Genomic DNA, 25,534 nt, shown 5'->3' on the forward strand with positions numbered 1-25,534 from the left:
ACAGGGGCTAAGAAGGAAGCATCTTCTAAAAATTATGCAAAAGAAAGCACGCAAACAGTTTGTGGTCTGATGAGACTAAGATAAATGTATTTGGTTCAGATGGGGTTCAAGCGTGTGGGTGCGTCTGCAGTAAAACGCCTCTATTTTTAGCGGCACTTTACCATCAATTTTGCGCCACTATTCGGCCGCTAGCAGGGTCGTGCTACTCCTGCTAGCAGGGCCGTGCTTACCCCTGCTAGCGGCTGAGAAAGGGTTAAAACCAGCCTAAAAAGGGTTAAAACCACCCACAAAGTGCTGCTGCAGCAGCGCTTTGCCAGCGGTGTAGCTGCGCTGCCCATTGATTTCAATGGGCAGGAGCAGTATACGCGCGGCTCTTTCACCACTCCAAAGATGCTGCTAGCAGGACTTTTTTTAGCATCCTGCCAGAGCACCGCTCCAGTATGAAGGCCCTCAGGCTTTCACATTGGAGAGACAGGAGCGTCTCTTTCAGGGCGCTTTGCAGGCTTTTTTTTTAGCACTGCAGCGCCTGCAAAGCGCCCAATGTGAAAGGGGTCTTAAACAAGCTGTACACTCACTACTTTACATTGTTGCAAAGTGTCATTTCTTCAGTGTTGTCACATGAAAAGGTATAAATTATTTACAAAAATGTGAAGGGTGTGTATATGTATGTGTGTTTGTGTGTGTGTGTGTGTGTATATGTGTATATATATATATATATATATATATATATATATATATATATATATATATATATATATATATATATGTGTGTATATACTGTATACAGTCAGTGGTGATAGTGTAATTGCCATTGGTTTAATGTATTCCTTAATGTGATGGATGGTTTCATTGTAAGAATGTATGGATTGTTCTCTGAAATCAAATTGTGCGTCTACTATAAAATCCTCCCCCTGGCATGTCCTTCTTCCACACCCTCTGATGTCAGCTGCAGAGCTCAGGGGGGAGAGGAGAGATGAGGAGGTGAGAGAAAGAGGAGGGAGACATAGAGGAGTACCCTGCAGAGAGGAAGAGCATCTGACCCATTTCCTTTTGCAATCTCAGTGCTAGGAACAGTAGCCGAGTAGGGGGGGGGATAGTATAACAAGAGTGGGCTTAGATCTGGTGTCATTAGAAGACATGACAGGCAGGTATCTGCATCCAGAGCTAAGGAAACAATATCAGCATCAGCAGGGACGGGATCAGTAGAGGACACGCTGTGACAAGGACAGCAGAACCATAGACACACATATACCGGCAGCAAATACACTGTATTGTGAAGATAAGGAGAGACACAGTGCCACTGTAAGTACCAGATAAAAAAAGAAGACAGGAATGCATTACCGCTTTAGCCAAAAAAAGCAGCATACATTGTTGTATTAACTGTCATTAGGATTATAGGAGACCACGCTGTGGAGGCCAACGCAACCCCCTTCATCACCAAATTGGCTCTGATACAATCATTGACGTGGACTGCTCTATTGCTGTGGGTTTACCTAACGAGGGCTGCATGTGGATATCGAATTGATCTGTCCCTTCTCTTCTTACCACTGCCAGCTTGGAGCTAAGATGGGCACCCAGGGCACCGGTAGGAAAAGACACCCCAACCGGGAAAGACTGTCTGCTGAGGACCATGCCTTGAATCAGATAGCTCGAGAGGTGAGTGATGGGATGCACAATAGATCTGTTTTATAATCAGAGGGTATACTGATGTGTGTACTTGAGTATAATAATATGTAATATATCCAGATGTATCCTACAATGTGCCACCCACATTATCCCTCTGTTGGCACAGAAATGACATTGTGGGGGATTTAGCTGCCATCAGTCTATCTTCTGACTGCTTGTCTCTCAACATCTCATAACGTGTGCGTCTGTCATTGGATTAAAAGAAAGAAAAGTTCCCAGACATTGTGTGAAACTTCATGGTACACAATGGGTTAAAGGCCAAAAGAAAGAATGAGCGATTCCCAGGAGTGCTCCTCATTCCTTGTCATATGGCCAACCTCAGATTGTGACAAGGCTCTTTCAGCTGTCCCGTCACCTGGTGCTGCTGTCAGGCATTAAGATGTCCTAAGCCTTATGTCCCTGATAATGAAGCCCTGTTAACCCCTCCTGTGGTTGTTTACATATGCAGTCTGTCTTTCTTCTTTTGCAGTCTGTATGTTCAGCTTTAAAAAGAAAAAAAAAAGAAGTACGTCAGATGGAAAATGATGTTTTGCCAAATAAGACGTTACAGTTTAAAAAAAAAAACAAAGGACATATTGCGGATGATCTACTAAAAGAGCAGAGAGCATTCACTATGTAAAGGGACTTTTCACTTAGCTTAATACATGCGGTGAACATTTGCTATGCAAAGAATACCCAATCATGAGCAAGGAAATTAAAAAAAAAATATTTTTGCTTGATTGGATGCTAGAAGTCAGGACAACTTTACCACATTCACTAAGCTAAGAGAAAATTCTCCTGCACACAAAAAGTTGACTTTGCAAAGTGAACAGCCTATACTTCTTTAGTAAACGGATGCCATGGTTGACATGTAACTACACTTTGAAGCATTGATCCACCCAGTACTTATATTTCAGTTTAGTACAGATGCTGACAGTGGTGAGATCTTTCTCTGTAGCTCCTAATTATGTTCCTTGGTATTCGGTCTCGCTCCTCCTGCTGCACAAAGACATCTCACTCTCCTTCAACTGCATTCTTTCCTTCATACATAAAATAATTGAAACAACAAAAAGGAAAGTAAAGCTGACCATACAATGAGCAAATTGTGGCCAGTTCCTGATAAACCAGACAAAATTCGCTCAGTGGGTTGACCTTCTGGCTCTGCTCCATCCAACAAAAGTTAATGGATCGATCAAATTTTGTTGAAGAAGCCTGCTGAAAAACTTTATGTCGAACAGCTGCTGCATCCAGTTAAACACAGCCACTGTTGTCAGCAGCTGTCAGAAAACAATAGACCAATTGGGTGAATCACCCATCTGTGCCATTTAGAGTCAAAGAGTCAGATTCCATTTTTTCTGGTCAAAACTTAATTGAACTCGCTGAATTTAGAAGCTGATTGGCTACCATGCTCAGCTGCACCAGAATGTGCATGCTTCAGTTTTAGTAAATCAACCCCTGTATGTCCAACTTAAAGTGGAAGCTCCACTTATCTGTCTCCTCCTGTTTTTGACAGGTACCCGCTCACACTTCCGGGTGATCTCACTACAACAAGATAACCCAGAAGTTTGGCCCCCCCTCCCCTTTGCCCCACCACTGGGCCATTCACAAAGTGCAGTGTGCTTCGCGCATGCGCAGTAGCTTCACTGCTGGTTTACCTTACAAGCAATTGTGGTGGCAGCACCCGAGAGCAGATTGAAAAATTGGATATTCAGGGACAGAGATCTTGCCATGGGGGAACACATGAGTTAGAAAGAAGTGATTAATTCATTCAAATCAACAAGATCCAGCAACAATTTAAATAACTATCACTTTGAAGTGTGTCTTTAAGGGAAACCTGTGGTAACAGAATTATAGGGGCTGCCATTACTGACCTACTCCTAAAAAAGTGCTATTTGCTTGGCAGTCTCTAGCTTCAATACTTTTGACCTGGGCCAAATATGCAGCAACCAAAGTCATAGTTAAAATGACATTAAAGTGGCTGTAAATCTACTCTCATCCTTTCTAAACTACTGCCATAGGGGTTATCTATAAGGATATTCATGCCTCCTGCATGTATCCTTACCTGTCAAATGTCTCCCCTCTGTCGGTTATGAGACCTAAAAAACTGCAGATTCTGTGGGTGGGTCTGTTGTCTGGAGCTCGTTGGGTGGAGTCGTGATGTCAGTAGACTCCCCACCCACCTCTACACTCCCCTTGTCAACATGCATTTCTCCTGTGTATTTCTTACACTGATCTTCTGCTATGGTCTCTAACATCCAGTCAAAACCCAGAAAAGTCACCACATGACTTCAGCATGCCCAATCATTGTTGTGTGGAGCATCCCATCCTGGGGAAGCTGGAGAAGAAAGGAGGAGGGGATCTGAAGTACACAGAATGTCTCTCTCAGGCTCCTGCATGAGATATGTAAATCAGCTGTCACTCACAGCAAGGGGGAAGAACTGACTCTTATTTCTCTGTCAGTTTTTATCTCTGATAAAAGATAAGAGGGCTGCTCAGAGCTGGATTTACTCTTCATGGCAAGACTGGGCATAGATGACATGAAATCCTATATTGTACAAGGTGTAAGCCTTAATTAAAAAAAAAAAAAAAGTTTTCTGGTTTACATCCACTTTAAACTGAAATTAAGAATAAAAAATCTATTCAAGTATGTATTCCAAAACTCAAAAAAGTACCTTCTATTGCTCTTAGCCTCCTCCAAATTCCTTTTTTTTACTGCTGTGATCTGACTTCCTGCTAGAGGATGGCTACATTAATTCTCCATGGTCCCACTGTATGTAGGAACAAAGCCACCCTCTCTTGCCTGCTCCTGAGATGAACTAGGGACTATGGAGTATGGGATTTGCAGTGTACATAGAGCAGTGCATATGACCGCAACTAATGTGCACTGCTCCTGCCAAACAAATAGAAGTGAGGGGAAAAGGAGAGGTTCAGGGGCTCATAGAGGACTCCCAGGCAACTCTATTTCCTCCTTACAAATTTCCTTTAATGTCTGCAATGAACTTCATTTAGATGGATTAGGAAAGATTTCATTAGAAGTCATAACACTCATTGCTCAACCATTGATGACTATGTTTCTGAAATCCGTCCAATAGATTAATCATCTACAAGAATTATTCAAGTATGCCCTGGTATTTCTTATGATACTAAGCTTCTCACCCCGTCATACACTATATATAAATATGTATTTATAGTTATAGACTAGATATAGCTGAAGTCCAGTGTATAAAGCCGGGGTATTAGTGTGGGCAGAGCAGAATGCTTCCTGCTGAGACACGGCCTAAAATAGGCAGCTCTGGGTCAAGGCAGATGGCAGGTCTGTGTTCCAGCAGTCAAGCCTGATCTGTGTCATGTCGATGGTTTAGTGGCAGGCTAATAGTTTAGATAACCCCCAGCTCTGCTTTGGTGTCACTAAACAGTTTGGAAAAAACTCTGCTGTTATTGTGCCAACCCTATCAATTATTTTTTTAGAAAGTGACAGTTTCTCATTTCAATAAATTGTCTACTAATTTCAAATTAACATGCTTCTTAGAATATTAATGTCGTGGTAATTTATGTATGTCTATTGAGATAAAAAGAAGAGATATTGAGGGTTTGACTACTAAATATTTACTGTGTCCTTATTTATTATTTATTTATTTCAGGTACTTATATAGTGCCGTCAATTTACGCAGCCCTTTACATATACATTGAACATTCACATCAGTCTCTTCCCTCAAGGAGCTTACAATCTAATGTCCCTAACACACATTCATACATACACATACTAGGGCCAATTTAGAAAGGATCTAAATAATCTACCAAAATGTCTTATACATGCTTACATGTAAAAAAGTGGCCTCCACAATATTAAAGAGAGAATCTATTTGGTTGGTATGTGCCACAGGACCTGCTTTTCCTTGAGGGTCAAAACATACTTTTGTGATGCAGTGTGTACACTGCAACACATGTTATGTGAATAAGCGTATTGTGGTGCTATTCATTTTGAATGGCATTTCAACTTATTAAGGCAATGCAGCCACGGCACTGCAATACAACACATGGATAGCCCTGCCTAGATACATTCCAGGTACAATAAAGAAAAAGGTGAGCAAAGATTTAAGCCTCAAACACACAATAAGAATTTTGGATGAATGATTGTCCGTTTTATTTGTATGATAGTCTCATATCTAAAATGAGGTTACTAAACTTACAAAAATTTGCATAGACAGAATAGACAGAAACGCTCAGGTGTGAATAGGGCCTTAGGCCAATAGGATTGTTTAATTGCCATTATATTCTAAAAATCACATGCACTAGCAAATAGTTAGAGCCAGAAGAGATGATGTGCATTTATAATGAGTATGAATCTCCTCCTGAATGCAGGACTCTCCATGCAGACTGTTGCTCCTACTCTGCTTAACTCTCGCAATCTATTCCTTCCAAGAATTCCCCATCCTGCACCATGTAAAGGATGAGGACATCACTTTTAACCATGTAAAAGTGATGGTCTCAGAACTTCTCCTCCTGCACAAACGTATTTCCTCCTGCACAAACTTATTAATACTGAGGTTAAATAATGTCACATCTTCTTTTTTGGTCAAGAAGGATCCACTCTGAATGAATCCTTAAGCAGGTTCTGGTTGCTCGCTGCTACTAGGCCTGAGGTCTGCAGTACCTCTCCCCAGAGGCCTAGTAGTTTAAAAGAATTATTTTGGATGGAGGACTACTGTTCCCAGCCAGCCCATCTTGCAAATCCTGTGCCCTCAGGCCACATCGATTTGACACAGATCCCCATAGTCTCTCCTCTGATCCAGGACTCCTCGTCATTCACCATGTAAATGATAAAGACTTTGCCAATGACCTTGTAGAAGCAAAGTTCCCTCCTGGCACATCCAGCCCTCCACTGTGGTAACACTCACCGACCTTTCACTGCCCTGAGTCCTTGATGGAGAACTTGACCGGACCATACGTTCTGACAGCTTCACCTGCCCCTCTGCTCCAGGAGTTCATTATCGACCATCGTGTGATGATAAAGACATTGCCAATGACCGTGTAGAGGCAAAGTTCCCTCACAGCTCTCCCTGGGCCTCCTCCTGCGATTGACGCAGCCCACTCAGATGGGGGTGCCCTCTTGCTGGTGCCTAGTATTCTATCTGCCACTTCACTCAGCCGACATCTCCCCCCCAGTGGCATGTTACCTCAGCTTATATAGTAGGCCCACCCCATGCCAATACCAATTGGGGATTCCCACATGAGCTGCCTGCCACTCCAGTTCTAGGCCCTACCCCGCTTCCAGAACATTCTCCCTGGAAGCAGGGGAGGCGCCTCAGAACTGGAGTACAGGTGGTCACACCCACTGCTACTCTGACCACTCCCAGCCCCCAGATCAAAACAGACATTCCTAGCTTGCAGCATAGGCCTGCCTAAATTTGCCTGTACTGACAGTTCCTAGTAAAAAGAATCTATTACTAGCACCTACCTATTGCCAGAGGGTGCTACACTACAAAACACTTAAGGGGAAAAAATCCATTATTCTCTATGGAGATGGTTCACATCTCCACTCCAGGTCGCCTGAAGCCCAACGCCTGAAGCTCAAACAAGTTCTGGTCCCTTTTTTTGTCACTCGAATCGGGCAGATTTGGGCTTTTTTGGAGTACTGTGTGGAATACTGTGGGTGCTGATATTTAATATAAGGACATTTATTTGTCCAGAAATCCAGTGATGTCCTCAAGGAGCCAATTTTTCAATCTGGTTCGGATGCAGGCGTTGGCATCAAAAGTAAGGGTTTACTACTGCACATGCGCGAGTTGCATTGCGCTTTGTGAGTGGTCCCACAGTCTTCTGGGACATGTGATGTGTCCCAGAAGGCTGTGAGAAAGGAGCCATGGCCTGAACTTCCAGCTTAGATTGCCACATCTGAAAGAAAGTGGGAGCGGGTACCTCCCCCCCCCCCCCAAAAAAAAAGTGTCAAATGTGGCAGAGGAGGCCGGGGGGGGGGGGGATGCAAACAAACAGAACTTCCCTTTTTAGGTGATGTTCTGCTTTAATTACACTGCTAGAAAAAAAACAAAAATGTGTTTATTGCTTTGCATAGATGCTTTCATATCTTTAAAACTCAATTCCAGGTATGTTTTTTTGCATAGATACACCCCATTACCCAAAGTATTGGGACGCCTGCCATTACATGCACATGAGTTTAATGGAATCCCAGTCTTAGTCCGTAGAGTTCAAAATTGAGTTGACCCACCCTTTGCAGCTTTAACAGATTTAACTCTTCTGGGGAGGCTGTCCACAAGTTTTAGTAGTGTGTCTATGGGAATGTTTGACCATTCTGCCAGAAGTGTATTTGTCAGGTCAGGCACTCATGTTGGATGAGAAGGACTGGCTTGCAGGCTCCGCTCTAATTCATTCCAAAGGTGTTCTATCGGGTTGCGGTCAGGTCTCTGTGCAGGCCAGTCAAGTCCCTTCACTCCAAACTCTCTCATCCATGTCTTTATGGACCTTGATTTGTGCACTGGTCCAAATCATCTGGTAGAGGGGGGGTTATGGCATGGGGTTGTCTTTAAGGGGTTGGGCTTGGTCCCCTAGTTCCAGTGAAGGGGACTCTTAAGGTGTCAGCATACCAACTTCATGCTCCCAACTTTGAAGGAACAGATTGGGGATAGACCCTTCTTGTTCAAACATGACTGTGCACCAGTGCACAAATCAAGGTCCATAAAGACATGGATGAGCGAGTTTGGGGTGCAGGAACTTGACTAGCCTGCACAGAGTCCTGACCGCAACCTGATAGAACACTTTTGGATTGAATTGGGGTGGAGAATGCAAGCCAGGCCTTCTCGTACAACATCAGTGCCTGACCTCACAAATGCGCTTATGGAAGAATGGGCAAACATTCCCATAGACACACTCCTAAACCTTGTGGACAGAAAAATTGAAGCTGTTATAGCTGCAAAGGGTGGGCCAATGCTATATTGAACCCTGCAGACTAAGACTGGGATGCCATTAAAGTTCATGTGCATGTAAAGGCAGCTGTCCCAAAACATCTGGTAATATAGTGGGTATATATTGGTCCACTTTGGACCAATGCAAGTATGCATGTTCCATACCTGGCCGATCCCTGTAAAAGCTGGAAATCACTTTAGTGGACACTGTACTACAGTGATCTTCTTTGTTTTCTGGGTCCAATGCCACCATACAAAGCGTTCTCTGATTGGACAAGCTGGTGAGTCAAGGCAGTGACATTGATCGCCACCTCATCCAATAAGAGAATGCCTTGTATTCACTGAAAAAAATACAAAGAATTCTCTGAATGGTGCCCAATGCCCATGCTGAGCAAGCAACCCTTTGCATTCACTATGCAGCAGGGTAGCTGCACAACATGGGACCCTGAAGACACCAAGGACCATTGTAGTAGTGGTGGCTACTACAGTGACCCTCCGCTTCCACGGGGATTGAATACTTACTTACATACTTACTTTGGTCCAACTATGCAAAAAATCCATATCTAGAATTCAGCTTTAACATTTCCTAAGACACAGAATATCACCAGGATAAGAATGAAAATATGTGTATAAAAATATCCCAAAAAATCCCAGTTGTTTTAATACTTGGCCATGACATGTAGAACGCTGCCTGGAATTTGGCTTTAATGCTGAAGTTTGGTAATTTTTTGGGGGATATAGCATCAAACATGCTAGTTACTTGTAAGGATGTGTATTTAATGTCCTGCAAGGCCATTCACAGAACTCATACAGAACACAGATATTTGAAATATCTCTTTCTCTCTTGCTCTCCTACACATACAGTATATAAATATATGTAAAAGATTGACAAGCATTTAAACACAATACATTACGGGCAATTAGCCATTCTCTGCATGCTTCCGTTTACTGTATGCCCATGTGCATGCACAAAACAACATTAGCTCTATCCATCCACTTAACATCACTTACTTCAGTTTAATGATTTATGACACTCATCCTCATGACCACTGTAATGTGTTACAAAAAAGATTGCTCGTTGTTACCTTGTTTTCAACTATGTACATTAACATAACCACTGATTAAATATTTTATGTGTTAGGTGCTTAGGTGCAGGGCTTTTTTTATTGGAGAATAGGTGCAGGAACCCCCCCCCCCCCCGTCTGATTCACCCCTCGTCTCTGCCCTTTACCCACCTCTGACCACCGTCCCTTGATTCCACCCCCTACTCACCACCAGTACTGCCCCTTTTAGAGAATACAGAACCAAGTATAATGTTTTGGTGCTAAATCATTTGTATGGAACATGTTGATGATAAAAAAGAAAGCAGTAAAATAGATCCCCTGCAGCCAGCAACAATATAATCCCAGCAATAGATCCCCACACAATAGACTCCCCCAGCAACAATGGACTCCACCCCAACAATAGATTCCCTGCAGCAACAGTGAACTACCCACAACAAAATATCACACCCAATAACGCAATAACAAAATATCCACGCAAGCAGCATTAGATCCCCCCAGCAGTAACAACAGACCTCCCAGTAGCCAGCATCAATAGATACTCCAGCAGCCAGTAAAAATAGACCTCTCCCTCAACAGTAGATCCCTTCCAGAAACATAAGACCCCCCAGCAACAATAGATTCCCCATCAGCAACAATAAACCCTCAGACAAAATCAGATCCCCACCAGTGACAATAGATCCCCCAGCAGCCAACATCAATAGACCCTCCAGCATACCCTACACCCTATGATATTACATAAATTCAGTGATGGCGGTGCCAGAAAGGCGTTCCCCCGCGTTCCCGCTGAAAAAAAGCCCTGGTTAGGTGAAGGATAAACAAAATATGGTACAGTATTTCACCCATCTAAAATCGAATGTTTAGTATCTACTAATTAAATTTACCACGATTTATTCAAAATAACCTTGAACTCGCATAATGTATTTTTCATTTTGTAAAGATGATTCTGTCATCAGAATTAACCTAGTTATTGATTACAGTACAATAGTGCTCAACATCTGGTATATGGACCAGTGATCCATTGCAGCCAGCCAGGCACAGATGAAATGACTGTTTTCTGTTGTTCTCACATTAAGGAAAAATTCAAAATGATAATATTATGATTGGTAATCATTTTATCTTCAGTGCCAAGCGTGTGCTTGAAGCTTTTTTTCTTTGTTCTGTGGGGGAGGCGGCCAGTTGTAGTTAATACGGTGGGCTTTTAGCCCTCTCTGGCTTGAAGTCCTCTTGGACTAATAAGGTAAATGAGAAGAGGCTGGGCATTGAGCTATGTCTGGTATGCACTGATAGGGACAGCTGGGCCTCTCCGCCAGGGTGTCCCTGGTGACTGAGTTGCCTGTCCTTTAGCTCCAATTCTACAGACCTCATTTCTATATGCCAAAAATTATATTTTTATTTGGGTAAACTTGGATCGCTGCTAGCTAGATATCACAGCAAAGTTCCTTACCAATCTACGTGCGTTACAATTATTAGCGAGAGCTGTTGACTGCAATCATTACTTGTCTAAATAGCTCAAAGTTAATATGTTTGTGTTTAAATAATTGAGACCAGGAGAAATTAATTAGCAATGTTAATTGCATAAAGATGTGGGAGTGCCACATAACGCGTCATATTTATGAAAAAATAGCAAATGTATCATAATCTTTTTTAGCTACATGCTACAAGGATATTTATACCCTTGACATCATCAATTATTTAAATTCCTCTTTTTTTAAGTTTATCAGTTACAGCTGCTGTCTTGATGTTAGTTTAGTATTTAAGCTTGTCACACATGCAATCCGACTAGTGAACAATTCATACTTTGCCTGCAACACATATGTGCTACTTTTGACTTGCAGGAGAGTAAGTCCAGTGCTCCGATAATCATTGTACTCGCAGCAGTGGATAAAGTGGAAAAATGTCACCCATGATAAATGCTTAAAGGTCCCCACTCAGGCTGTCATGGTCCGATGCCTTGGGTGTCGCTGGATAGCGAGGGTGCAGGCTGAGGAAAGGTCTGACCAGTTCCAAAGCATACTGCAAAACTAGGAAGAGATAACCCGAATGGCACACGGATCTCCATGATCAGGCATGTCCAAAGTCTGGCCCGCGGGCCAATCGTGGCCCGTGGTCCGGTTTTGAACGGCCCGCCTGGTTATTTAAACATATACATCTTTTGTGGCCCCCGGAGATCTCCCAGCGCCGGGGTCACAAAAGATATATAGTCCGGCTGCCTCGGAGGGAGGAGGCGGGACGAGTGCCGTGCACACAGGAGGAGAATTTCCTGTTTACACGGCAGCTGTAATAGGAAGTCCCATCTCTGCCATTGGACGACTGTTCTGTCCATCAGAGGAGACGGGACTTTCTCTTAAAGGGGCCATTGTGTAAACAGGAAATTCTCCTGTAGGATGTCTTTGGCGCTCGTCCTGCCCTCCATGGCTGCACTGATGGTAATGGTGGCTGCATTCCTAGCAATTGCAATTGTGGGGCTGCGTTCCTGGCAATGGTAAGTGAATTCCTAGCAATGGTGGCTACATTCCTGGCAATGGTGAGTGAATTCATAGCAATGGTGGCTGCATTCCTGGCAATGGTGGCTGCATTCCTGGCAATGGTGGCTGCATTCCTGGCAATGGTGGGGCTGCATTCCTAGCAATAGTGGGTGCATTCCCGGCAATGGTGGGGCTGCATTCCTAGCAATGGTGAGTGAATTTCTAGCAATGGTGGGTGCATTCCTGGCAATGGTAGCTGCATTCCTGGCAATGGTGAGTGAATTCATAGCAATGGTGGCTGCATTCCTGGCAATGGTGGCTGCATTCCTGGCAATGGTGGGGCTGTATTCCTGGCAATGGTGAGTACATTCCTGGCAATGGTGGGTGCTGCATTCCTAGCAATGGTGGTCGCTGCATTCCTGGCAATGGTGGGCGCTGCATTCCTGGCAATTGTGGGTCTGCAGATGGGCACTGACCCTTATTTTGCTTCACAGTTCTTTATTTAAAATGTAAAAAATTTTTTTCCTGAAGCTTCCCTCTTAAAGTGAAGGTGTGTGTTATACGCCAATAAATATGGTGTATCCAAATAATACACTTGAGTTCATCTCTTCACCACACACAGCCACAAAGGCAAGAGAATTCTTGTTGGGTAGTGTATTAGTACTCGGACGAACACACTTAGACCGAATTTTAATGGTTCAAAGAATGTCAGGCAAAATGGTCGGCCCTCGCACATGTTCAGTTCATCAAATCTGGCCCTCTTTGAAAAAAGTTTGGACATCCCTGAGGACGGGGCGAAACACGTTGGAGTTGTGTTCTGGATGAATCAAGCTGAGACTGAGCTATCTCTTCCTTTTTTGTGGAAAAATTTGAAGCACAAAAGATCCACTTTTTCCTCCAAGCAAAGCTTTTATTTGTTTTCATTAGTAACAGACACTGGTGAAAGTTGTTGGATGAGGGAGAAAAGGAAATGTGTCAGAACTACCAGAGCTAAGTAAAACTAAGCTAAGTAAAACTAAACTAAGCTAAGTAAACTATCTAAAAAATTAAAAAATTCCCCTTAACCTCTTGGCGCCAGCCACACATAAATATGTGGCCTCTCGGCGGGTGGGCTTGCTCACTCCGTACACACAGTTACCGGCGGCTAACGGAAAGCTCCCAAACGCTGCTTGCAATTGGGAGCTTTCTGATCATGTGACTGCCATGATAGCCAATCAATAATTTTTTTTTAAGGGGACTGTGTCAAAATAAAAAATAAAAAGTAAAGTAGATAGAATTTTTTTTTTTAAAGTGCCCCAACCCACCAAGCTCACAGGCATGAGAGAACGCATATGTGAGTAGCGCCCACATATGAAAACGCTGTTCAAATCACACATGCTAGGTATCGCCACGATCGAGAGCAATAATTCTAGCCTCAGACCCCCCTGTAACTCAGAACTGGTAACCTGTAAAAAAAATTGCCTATGGAGATTTTTAACGGTAAAAGCAGGCGCAATTTTAAAGCGTGACATGTTGGGTATCAAATTACTCGGCATAACATTATCTTTCACAATATAAAAAAAATGTGCTAACTCTACTGTTGTCTTATTTTTTCATTTAAAAAAAGTGTATTTTTTCCAAATAAAGTGCGCTTGTAAGACCGCTGAGAAAATACGGTGTGACAGAAAGTATTGAAATGACCGCCATTTTATTCTCTAGGGTGTTAGAAAAAATATATATAAAATGTTTGGGGTTTCTAAGTAATTTTCTAGCATAAAAATATATATTTTAACTAGTAAACACTGATTCTGAAAAATAGGCCTGGTCCTTAAGTGGTTAAAAGAGAAGTAAGTTTTTTTTTCCATATTCATACTTACCTAGGTGGATGTAACATTGGTCCGATGCTGCATCTGTCCCCCTCTACACTGAGAACCGAGCGATCGAACATCACAATGGCTCTGTTCTCTCAGATCCCTGAGCAAAGAGCTGCTGACTGTCAATACGCAGCTCTCCGCTCTGCTCCTCCACACTCACTGGAGCGCTGCATTGCAGAGTGATGAGGAGCGGCCGTCTCAGGCTCTCTGCGGCTCACTGAGAGGCTCAGATGGGAGTCACATACCTCCCAACTTTCAAACTTCAGAATGAGGGACACCTGCGGTGCACGGATTGCGCCGCTGCTACATGTGGTCGTAGACAAACAGTGGGAGGGGCTTAAGGGAATGTCAAAATGCCGATGTGCTTAAACAAAACTCAGGCTTCCTTGTACGTATAAAATATGCTTTGATTGCTTTGCCTGAGCCTACCTTAAAGAAGTACTTCATTAAAATAGTCAGGGATTGCACAGCAACTAGCAACTGTTGAGACAATGAACACTTTGGTGAGCGGTATGTAATGTACAGTAATGTGTATATAGTATAAGAATGTGTAAGGCAGAGCACAGGGGTTGGGGATATCCAATGCAATGAGTGCTGCAGTCAGTGTCTGGTTTAGGATACATAATGCAGAGTACAGGGGTTAGGGTGTGCAATGCAATGTGTTCAATAATCAGGATAAGTATTGCACTGAGGGGCTTTAGTTGTGGGGTTTAAGAGTACATGACACATCGAGAGCAGGGTCCAGGAGTGCAGAAAGCACTGAATGCAGGGGACGGGAGTGTGTAATGCATAGTAAGGAGTACAAAACAAAAAGAGTGCAGGAGTCAGGGGTGTGTAACGCACAGGTAGGGGTAAGGAGTGTGCAAACTCCCCCCCCTACAAGCAATACTTTCCCCCACTTTACCTTTTCAGTAAAAAATCTCACTCACTCCCCTCCCAAAAAAAAAACCATCACTAATTTGCGCACTAACCCCCCCCGGTACAAATCCTCTCTCCCCCTCCCAGAATGAATCCTCCCACACGAATGCCCCCCCCCCCCCAATTTCTTCTCCTAGCAAAAATTCTCTCCCCCTCAAGCACATTTCCATTGTCCAATCCTTCTTTTAGCACAGATCCTTCTCCTCCCAGTGTAAATCATTTTCCTTATTCCCAGCACAAATCTTCTCCCCCCCCCCCCCCCCGCGCGCGCGGTCCATGCTCATTTCCCGAACCGCGTTGGAGACTCACTGCAGTTGTGATCTGCAGCAGGTGTCTATGTCAACTTAAAGATACCCCAAACACTGGATGCAAATGCAGTGTGTTTGCATGTATCGGATCGCATGGTACAAGAATACCATGTGATTTGGTTGCTGTACATTTTTTTGAAGCAGTGCACGCACTACTTTTGATGCGGTCTGGTGTGATTACAGCACACTGCACCCAGCTTACATGTGAATCGTATAGAAAACACAGCTTTTTCCTGTGCGATTCGCCGAGACATATATCCAACCCCAGGGCGGTTCGGCAAATCAGTGACAGTTGGAAGATTGGTGTGTATTTATGAACCCCTTCCACAGGCCAATTATGTTTTGCTTTCATCAAAACAACAACTAAATCAAAGCAGCAATATCCCGGATGACACTTGTTGCTTCATCCCAAAATTCTACTGCAGAAAATCCAAAGGCAGCAAAGTAAGTTTTAGGTCTTTTTATTTTTCACCAGTAAACAGGGAAATGCTGGTAAATATAACTCACCCATTCCTATCTAATAGCATCATTTGAACTCCTGTGTGACTAGCACAATGCTCTACAACATACAATACACAAATTGCAAACACACATGCATGAAATTGGTATTTATTACAGACCTCAGCTACAGAGATCAACGCTGCTCAGACCAGAGTGGTGTGCCTCATCCCGGCCGCCTCCTCCTCCTGTGTACTGGAAAACATCACAGCAGGAGGAGGAGGGGGCAAGTTCAGGTCTCTCCGCTCTGAGTTAGAGGCAGCTAGCGGGGAGAGATGCCAGTGTTCTTTTTGTCAGAACACCGGCTGTCATACAAAGCTTTGTGTGCAGCATGCGGGTATCCAAACACCCCGCATTAGCCGTGGGCGGGTTGTAACAGGTGCTCGTGCTAGTGCCCCTGTGCTGGGTGACTCATTGGAGCTTGTTTCGGCATTCAGTTCCATTCCGGGACTCAGCCTTGATTCGCGGGACTCCGGGATTTGACATACATCAAATCCCGGGATGATCCCGGCGAATCAGGGATAGTTGGGAGGTATGGGTGTCAGTCCAGGCACCTGGCCTATCTATACTTTATTGTCACAATGAAGAGAAGTGTGATTCGTCACTCCAGAGAACACATCTCCACTGCTCTAGAGTTCAGTGGCGGCGTGCTTTACACCACTGCATCCAACCCTTTGCATTGTACTTGGAGATGTAAGGCTCGGATGCAGCTGCTTGGCCATGGAAACTCATTCCATGAAGCTCTCTACACATTGTTGTGCTAATCTGAAGGCCACACGAAGTTTGGAGGTCTGTAACTATTGACTCTGCAGACAGTTGGCGACTTCTGCGCACTGTGAGCTTCCGCATGCGCTGACCCAGCCCTATCATTTTATGTGACCTTCTACTTTGTGGCTGAGTTGCTGTTGTTCCCAGTTGCTTCCACTTTGTTATAATACGGATGGACTTATTGCACAGAGGTGGAAACATATCACAGTACCTAGCTTGAATTCACTGAGCTCCTGAGAGAAACCTCTTCTTTCACAAATGTTTGTAGACTGTATGCCTAGGTTCTTGATTTTATATACTTGTGGCCATGGAGGTGATTGGAACACCTGAATCCAATGATTTGGAGGGGTGCCCCAATACTTTTGCCAATATATGTTCTAGCATGCCTTATTCACGCGTACATTTACATATGTGCATGCCTACAAAGTTGGCTAGGTGTACCAAAACACCTTAAGGAGTGAGTCCCTCCCAAAATCTATTGCTGAAAGATTTTTCCTGCACCCTAGTATGTTGAACTTTGATCTACAGGGCTTCCTGTTGTAGCCTGGTATGATTTAACCTTCAGTCTCCCTTTTTTCTTGGCTGCCTTGACTTGACATTTAGACTTTCTATTGCTGACTTCAGCTTGATTCTGACCTCACTCTGTCTGCTGCTGTAATATCCATGATCACTTGGTACAAATCCAAGATTGTTTATTGATCTAATTGAAGCTCACAGTTCAGATTGTTCTATTATATACTTTGTTACAAACTGTATATCTACAACAGTCCTGTAGTTATATGACTGGGTGCTACATATGGACTGTGTATTAATACAGGTATCACACAAACTGATGAACATGATGGTGGCACACACCTAAAAATAATTTAAAAGATGTAAAAAAATGCAAATTTTTATATCACAAAATCAAAATGATCTTTTGATCAGATCTATCTAAAAAAACAATAAACACTTTTCTAAAAAAAAAGGGGTGTGACTGCCAGTTTGTCAGCTGTCCCCTGAGACCACACTCACCACACTCACCACACTCACATTTCTATGAGAGAAGGCTCTCCTCCATCCCTCTTTCACCAGAGAGGTATTCTCCACCAGAAGGGCGAGAAATCCTAAGGATTACATGCCCGTCCTTAATGACTTTAAGGCCCGTTTCATACTAATGGACATTACACAGAATTCTACAAACAAAAACCCATAATGACAATGTGAAAGAAGTTTGTTTGAAATCTTAGCACATTTATTAAAAATAAAAAATCACATGTGCATAAGTATTCACAGTCTTTGCTCAATACTTTGTTGAAACGCCTTTGGCACCAATTAGAGCCTCGGGTCTTTTTGAGTATGATGACACAAGGTTGGCACACCTATTTGTGGGCAGTTTCTCCCATTCTTCCTTGCAGGAGCTCTCAAGCTGCATCAGGTTGGATGGGGAGCGTCGTGCACAGCCATTTTCAGATCTCTCCAGAGATCTTCAATAGGATTCAGGTCTGGGCTCTGGCTGAGCCACTCAAGGACATTCACAGAGTTGTCCTGTAGACACCTCTTTGTTATCTTGGCTGTGTGCTTAGGGTTGTTGTCCTGTTGGAAGATGAGACTTAGCCCCAGTCTGAGGTCCAGAGCGCTCTGCAGCAGGTTTTCATGAAGAATGTCTCTGTACATTGCTGCATTCATCTTTCCCTCGATCCTGACTAGTCTACCAATTCCTGCCACTGAAAAACATCCCAACAGCATGATGCTGCCACCACCATGCTTCAGTGTGGGGATGGTATTTGGCTGGTAATGAGCGGTGCCAGGTTTCCTGCAGACATGATGCTTGACATTCAGAGAGTTCAATCTTTGTTTCATCAGACCAGAGAATTTTGTTTCTCATGACCTTCAGGTGCCTTTTGGCAAACTCCAGGCAGGATGTTATGTGCCTTTTACTGAGAAGTGGTTTCCGTCTGGCCACTCTACCATACAGGCCCAATTGGTTAGTTGTTCTTCTGGAAGGTTTTCCTCTCTCCACAGAGAAATGCTGGAGCTCTGTCAGCGTGACCATCGGGTTCTTGGTCACCTCCCTGACTAAGGTCCTTCTCCGATCGCTCAGTCTGGCCGGGTGGCCCACTGTAGGAAGAGTCCTGGTGGTTCTAAACTTCTTCCATTTATGGATGATGGAGGTCACTGTGCTCATTGGGACCTTCAATGCTGCAGAAATGTTTCTGTACCCTTCCCCAGATCTGTGCCTCGATACAATCCTGTCTTGGAGGCCTACAGACAAATCCTTGCACTCCATGGCTTGGTTTGTGCTCTGACATGCACTGTTGACTGTGGGACCTTATATAGACAGGTGTGTGCCTTTCCAAATTATGTCCAATCAACTTTATCACAGGTGGACTCCAATCACGTTGTAGAAACAGCTCAAGGATGATTAGTAAAAACAGGATGCACCTGAGCTCAATTTTGAGTGTCATGGCAAAGGCTGCGAATACTTATGTACATGTGATTATTTTTGTTTTTTAGTTTTAATAAATTTGCAAAGATTTCAAACAAACTTCTTTCACGTTGTCATTATGGGTTATTGTTTGTAGAATTTTGAGGAATATAATACATTTAATCAGTTTTGGAGCAAGGCTGTAACATAACAAAATTTGGAAAAGGTGAAGCTCTGTGAATACTTTCCGGATGCACTGTATATCACTCCTTCTGGTTGATTTCATTTTTTCTATTAAATCTAAATTCTAAGTAAAAAAAGGAAAACACACTGTTTTTAAGTTAAAAAAAAAAAAAACAGTTCTAAGTGCTAGAGCTGTCAAGAATCAGAAATGGTATGGAAAGCTGACAGCACTACATTTCAATCTGCCAGAATTTTTTCTGTACTGGTTCTACAATAGATATTGGTGGCTATTATTGGGACAGCGGGTGGAAGAAAGTGCTGTAAAGCAGGTCTCATAAAGGATGCTTGCTATAGCCTTTAGCATTTCATTTATAAGTGAACAGCTAGAATATTGAAAATATTCCTAAAAAAGGGCAACAAGGGCAGCAGATTAAATTTCTACATAAGATTTACAAACAATAATATTCTGATGCAAGCACAAACTCTAACTAGTAGAGTGGATCTTTTTTGTTATGTTCTATGATAGTATTATATAATTTCTTACGCTACGTATGAACTCAGAATCTGTTTTTGCAGTTCCCTATTGCCGAATTGGAGTCTATTGTATAATGTGCCAGCCATAGTATGAACAATGATACATTTGTGTCTGTACATATTGTATATTTCTCATGCAATCCTAGATACTTTTGTTATTATGTATATAACTTTTAATTGTTTGGACCCTGCCAAGGGAAATTATTATGTTACATAAAACAATAATTACTTAAAGCAGTAATAAATCCAAGACCAAAAATGTAATACATTGCAGCTTGCAAATCATTACATGTGCTGGTTGCATTAGTTTTTTTTTTTTCCCCTCCATTTTCACCTTCTAATCTGGCCAGTATACCAAACCTCATGTGTTAGAGCACCTACACTCTGGATGAATGTGTATTAGAGACATCTTTGGATGGCAGTATTGTCTGTCTGGGGGGAGAGTAGTGTTAGTTGTGCTAGCAGATTTAAATACACTAATAAATTGAAGCCAGATTTCAGCTAATACTTTTAAGTAGTTAAAGCAACAGATTTTTCTTTTGGCAATAAAGGTTTTACATGAATAAATAAAAGCTGTTCCGTGAAAGCACCCCTTCCAATGGTAAATGGTTTATCTCAATTCTATGTCTGCAGGACAGCATGTTCTGTTGAAAAACAACAGACTTATTAGCCAGATCATGAAACTACAAGAAAGAAAGCATAAAAAAAAATGATTGCAGCCCTCACATCTAAGAATTGGTAAGCTGCAATATACTGTAATACATGTTTGCTTTTGGGTTTTATACCACTTTAAAGTGGGCCTTCATCCGAACATGATAATCCCACCTGTAATTCTCCCCTACCCAATGTGGGTGGGGGCAATAACACACTCCAGGTGCAATTGAAAGTACTGAAGTAAACTCAAAACAGTTCACAACAAGCCCGGCAGAAGGAAGCCCAAACAGGAACACTCACGGTTGACAGCATCTATCTGGAGGGGCAGAATGCAACAAGGTTGGTCGAAGCCCAAGTCAGGAGGTTTCCAGGAACCTATACACTCCTGTTCCTTGACAGCTGCTGGTCTCTTTCCAGCATCCTGGCTATGATGCATCCCCATCCGTCTGTCCTACTGCAAGGTGATTGATGTGGCCAGTTTCTGGGTGGAGACCAAACCTGATTTAAGCCAGACAAGCCTGCAGTCTCATGCTTGTGACTGGTTACATGTGCTCAAGCTGCCTGTTTTTCTTACCTGCTCTGCTGTTTTTATTCCCTTGTTGATGACCTCGGATTTGATATTATTATTATTTAAGATACTTATATAGTGCCATCACATTCATAAACTAGGGCCAATTTAGAGAGAAGCCAATTAACCTACCAGCATGTCTTTGGAGTGTGGGAAGAAACCAGAGTAACTGGAGGAAACCCACTCAGGCACAGGGAGAACATGCAAACTCCAGGCAGGTAGTGTTGGGATTGGGATTCAAACCAGCGACCCTTTTTACTGCTAGGCAAGAGTTCTACCAACTACACCACTGTGCCACCCCGTATTGGACTATTCTCTGCACTTTGCCTATCTTTTGACTAAGAATTGACCCTGACTATTCTGAACTTTTCCTGGCTTGTACTTGGACTGTCATTGAACCCATCTGCCATCTGCAAGTACCTGCTTGCTTTTCTCAGTTCGTGTCTGCCCTGGAATAGTGGCCAGTCACTATAGCACTGTATATAAGACCTGGGGCAACCAAGTACCAATAGGCCTGCTGGCCTTATGGGAAAAGGGGCTGCAATAGGTGTAGAAAACAGAAGCTATCTATAGTGTCTGAGCACCTACCATAGGGGTAAACTTTTAAACCAGGTCAACGACACTACAGAGGGTAGAACTTCTCCTGGTTTCATGAGATTATCACTTCCAGGCATAAAGCTTGGGTGGTAAAAAAATTGGTAGTTGAGCCATGGTTTTACTAACTCTCCCCTTAACCCAACACAGCTGCCAGAGGGGGGTTGTACACATCACTGCAGAGATGCTTTGCTTCATTGTTGAAGAAAAATTATACCAACTGTTATATTCGGAGGGCAGTATTTTCAAGTGAATGGAGCCATGTCACAACTGCCAATTCAGATGCATGCCATACACATGGTTGCAGCATGGTGGTTCGGGTTAAAACAAGAGATAAGGATGCCATGCATAACCTCCTAGCTGGGCTGCTGCAAGTGTAAATGGGGCCTAATACCCAAGCAAAAACCTATTTAAATATTTAAATCATTCTGCAGAACTTTGAGTGGTAAGTCGAATGCAGTGTTTCTCAACCTTTTTTCAGTTAAGGTGCCCTTTAAAATTCTGCACAATCTTTAGGTGCCCTATTCAAAAATGTAAAAAACTAAACTAAGAGTTTTACAAAACACAGCAACATCCACACTTGTAGGACACCCAACGTTTTTTCTTCTAAAGCAAATGCACTTTTGCACACTGATACTGACTAGTATTCCAATGTTTCTCTTCTCCCTCATTCGCCTAATGTGACCTAATGTGACCCCAGTGATGGGGAGAGGCAAACAAGGATAATGTCATTGGTTGTTAGAAGGCTGGCAGCTGGAAGGTTGTAATGGTGCAAAATTAAAACCTGTGACTTTGTGCAACTAGAGGGCACTATACAATTTGTGGCCAATTTAGACATTTGCCAAGGCACCCCTGAAGAAACCTGAAGGCATCCCAGGGTCCCTGGACACCCTGGTTGAAAAAGGCTGGTCTAATGTGTAAATTACTCTTACCTCCGAGGCAATCTTGTAGATATATTGTAGCAAAACCTTACCGCTCCCCCCTGTTCAACCATTACCTACATGCTTTCAGTTCCTACATGCTGCTCTGGATAGTTGGGAAGGCCTTAAAGTGGGTTGATTTTTACCTATATATAAGCCTATATATGGCTTACCTAAAGGTACAGTAAATATCTCTTAAATGTATTTAGGAGATATGCAGAGTCCTGTGCTGTGACATCATCGCGCCTTGTCCAATCAAAGGACCAAAGCCTGCCAATCCGGAAGGAAGACTGGGTGAAAATGGAAGCCCTGTCAGCAATGAGAGAACGCTGCCGGAGATCTTCGTTTTTGGGGAAGTTTCACATAATGTGCTAGTATGAGGCAACTCTAAAAGGGACATGTACACTGCTAATCAGGGCACTGATTATCAGTGTAGTCCCAACAGTGCCCACCAGTGCTGCCATTCTGTGCCCACCACTGCTGTCAATCTGGGCCCACCAGTGCTGCTAATCAGTGCCCATCAGCGCTGACAATCAGTGGCCATCAGTGCAGCCTATTAATGGCACCTATCAGTGCCCATCAGTGTCGCCTATCAGTACCACCTATCAGTGCCCATCAGTGCCGCCTATCAGCGCCTTCTTATCAGTGCCCCCCAGTGCCGCCTCATCAGTGCCCATCAGTGTAGCCTATCAGTGCAGCTTCATCAGCGCACATCAGTGAAGGAGAAAAATTACCTGTTTGCAAAATTTTATAACAAACTATGAAAACTTTATTTTTTTCAAAATGTTGGGTCTTTAGTCATTTATTTAGTAAAAAATAAATAAAAAAAAAGTAGTAATCAAATACCACCAAAAGAAGGCTCTAGTAATGTGAAAAAAAATTATAAACATTTTGTTTGGGTACAGTACAATGTTGCATGACAGCGCAATTGTCATTCAAAGTATGACAGCGCTGAAAGCTGAAAATTGGCCTGGGCAGGAAGGGGGTTTAAGTACGCAAGTTGTTAAAGAGCCGAGAACTTGTTGCAGTATATCTAACTTAACTTCTCAAAGATTTCTCAACATGCATTTTGGAGTTTAATACTTAAAAAAAATAAAAAAAATGTACATTCTAATCTGTCATCATGCTTTGTAAGATCTAATAAAAATACTGAGCTGCAGTGCAATTGGATGTTTATTTGGTTTTATGCTGAGAGAAATGCTCTGAAAGTTTACTGTAAAAGGAAAGATTCTAAGAATAGCTAATACTCCTGCACATTTTTTCCAAAATAAATTGTCATTGATTTACTGACTGAAAGTATGCTTTCATATGTTGGCATATTTCCTCAGAAAAAGACATTTAAAAACAATAAAATTGTACAAGGACAAAATACAAAAAAGCTGCAACCATCTTACAGATATTAAAAACCCACAAATGACTAGAGTGAAAAAAACAGTTGTGCAAACCTTCTAGCTATTATGCCCTGTACACACGGTCGGACTTTCCGATGGAAAATGTGCGATCGGATCGTGCTGTTGGAAAATCCGATTGTGTGTGTGCTCCATCAGACTTTTTCCGTCGGAATTTCCGACACACAAAGTTTGAGAGCATGATCTAAGATTTTCCGACAACAAATCCGATCATTTAAATTGCGATCGTGTGTAGACAATTTTTACAGACAAAGTGCCACGCATGCTCAGAATAAATTACGAGGCAAAAGCTATTGGCTCCTGGCCCGTTTATAGTCCCGTCGTCCGTGGTTTACGTCACCTCGTTCTGAACGATCAGATTTTCCAACTTTGTGCGACCGTGTGTATGCAAGACAAATTGGGCCAAAATCCACCCGAAAAAATCAGACGGATTTTGTGGTTGGAAAGTGCGAACGTGTGTACAGGGCATTTTTAGGTGGTTGTAAAGGCTAAAGGTATTTTACCTTAATGTATTCTCTGCATTAAAGCGGGACTGTACTGGGGAAAAAAATATTAAAAGCCAGCAGCTATAAATACTACAGCTGCTGACTTTTAATAAATGGACACTCACCTGTCCCGGGGTCCAGCGATGCCAGCAGCCGAGGCAGATCGCTCGCTCGGCTGCTGCTGCCACCATTCTAGGTGAGGGAATCAGGAAGTGAAGCGAATCGGCTTCACTTCCCGGTTCCCTACTGCGCATGCGCGAGTCGCGCAGCGCAATAGGAATTGTCCGCGCTGTCTCTGGGACCCGTGTGTGTCCCAGCAGACAGCGCGGCAGGACAGGAAGAGGCATAGACTCCCACGGGAGTCTATGGCCGGAAGTGGGTGTAAATACCTGTCTTTGACAGGTATCTCCACCCCCCTCCCCCCTGAAAGGTGCCAATTGTGACACTGGAGGGGGGGAGGGTTCCGATCAGTGGAAGTTCCACTTTAGGGTGGAACCCCACTTTAAGTTAAAAAAAAAAGTTTTAGGTGCAGCTCCCCCCTGCTCCCCTAAATACATCCCTGAGCCCAATCTCAATCCAGTGCTGTACCCAAAAGCATCTCTCTCTCTCTCTGCCACCTCATTGAACTTCATTTAATTTACTAAAACTGGAGACTGCAAAATCTGGTGCAGCTCTGCATATAAACCAATCAGCTTCCAGATTTTTTTGTCTAAGCTTAATTGAACAAGCTGAAGTTGGAAGCTGATTGGCTACCATGCACAGCTGCACCAGTTTTATTTTATAAACCCCAGTAAGAGCAGTGAGAGCCATTTGCTTTTGCTGCTGTCAATCAAATGCAGTAACAAGGGAGTGGGGGAGGGGCTGAGCCACACTGTGTGCGTTAATAGATGCACACAGTGGAGCTCGGGATTAAGCCTGCATGAGTATGCCCGCTAGCAAGCAACTTGTTAGAGGAGTACTCGGAAAACAGGAGAAGCAAGTAGCACTTGTGGGGGACCCCAGAAAGAGGAGGGTCGGAGCTGCTCTGAGCAAACCACTGCACAGTGCAGGTAAGTATAACATGTTTGTTATAAAAAAAAGATCCTTTACAACCATGTTAAACACTAAGGGAGGAAGCAATGAATAAGGTAGCTTAAGTATTGGGAAAAATAACCGTTTCAATGTTCTCCCACCACTCTGCTACCCAGGCATGTTCTTCCTCTGCTAACGCCTCCATGCCACAAACCCCAGGAGCCGTGCACTTGATTTTCACTTCAGGTCAGGATCTGCAGAAATTCCCACTGTACCGATCTCAGGCTCTCTCTTTCCAATCACAGTGCTT

General features: G+C 43.2%; 1 protein-coding gene across 38 annotated transcripts in view; it reads left to right on the forward strand.

The window, feature by feature from the left end:
- The first annotated feature begins 990 nt into the window (after nucleotides 1-990).
- Nucleotides 991-25,534, forward strand: part of LRRFIP1 (LRR binding FLII interacting protein 1) — a 187,176-nt gene continuing 162,632 nt past the window's right edge. For 12 of the 38 annotated variants that reach the window (XM_077448255.1, XM_077448270.1, XM_077448278.1 and 9 more), the window contains exons 1-2: nucleotides 993-1,302; nucleotides 1,391-1,656. In XM_077448255.1, coding sequence (XP_077304381.1) covers nucleotides 1,567-1,656 — 90 coding nt within the window. In that variant the 5' untranslated portion in view covers nucleotides 993-1,302; nucleotides 1,391-1,566. Of the gene's footprint in view, nucleotides 1,303-1,390; nucleotides 1,657-25,534 lie in introns of all 38 variants that reach the window. The other 26 variants (XM_077448265.1, XM_077448277.1, XM_077448268.1 and 23 more) reach the window with 8 other exon arrangements.

This window comes from Lithobates pipiens, unplaced genomic scaffold (genome assembly GCF_037356315.1).
Source record: "Lithobates pipiens isolate NorthernLeopardFrog02 unplaced genomic scaffold, aLitPip1_a1.2 Scaffold_22, whole genome shotgun sequence".
Classification (NCBI taxonomy): Eukaryota; Metazoa; Chordata; class Amphibia; order Anura; family Ranidae; genus Lithobates; species Lithobates pipiens.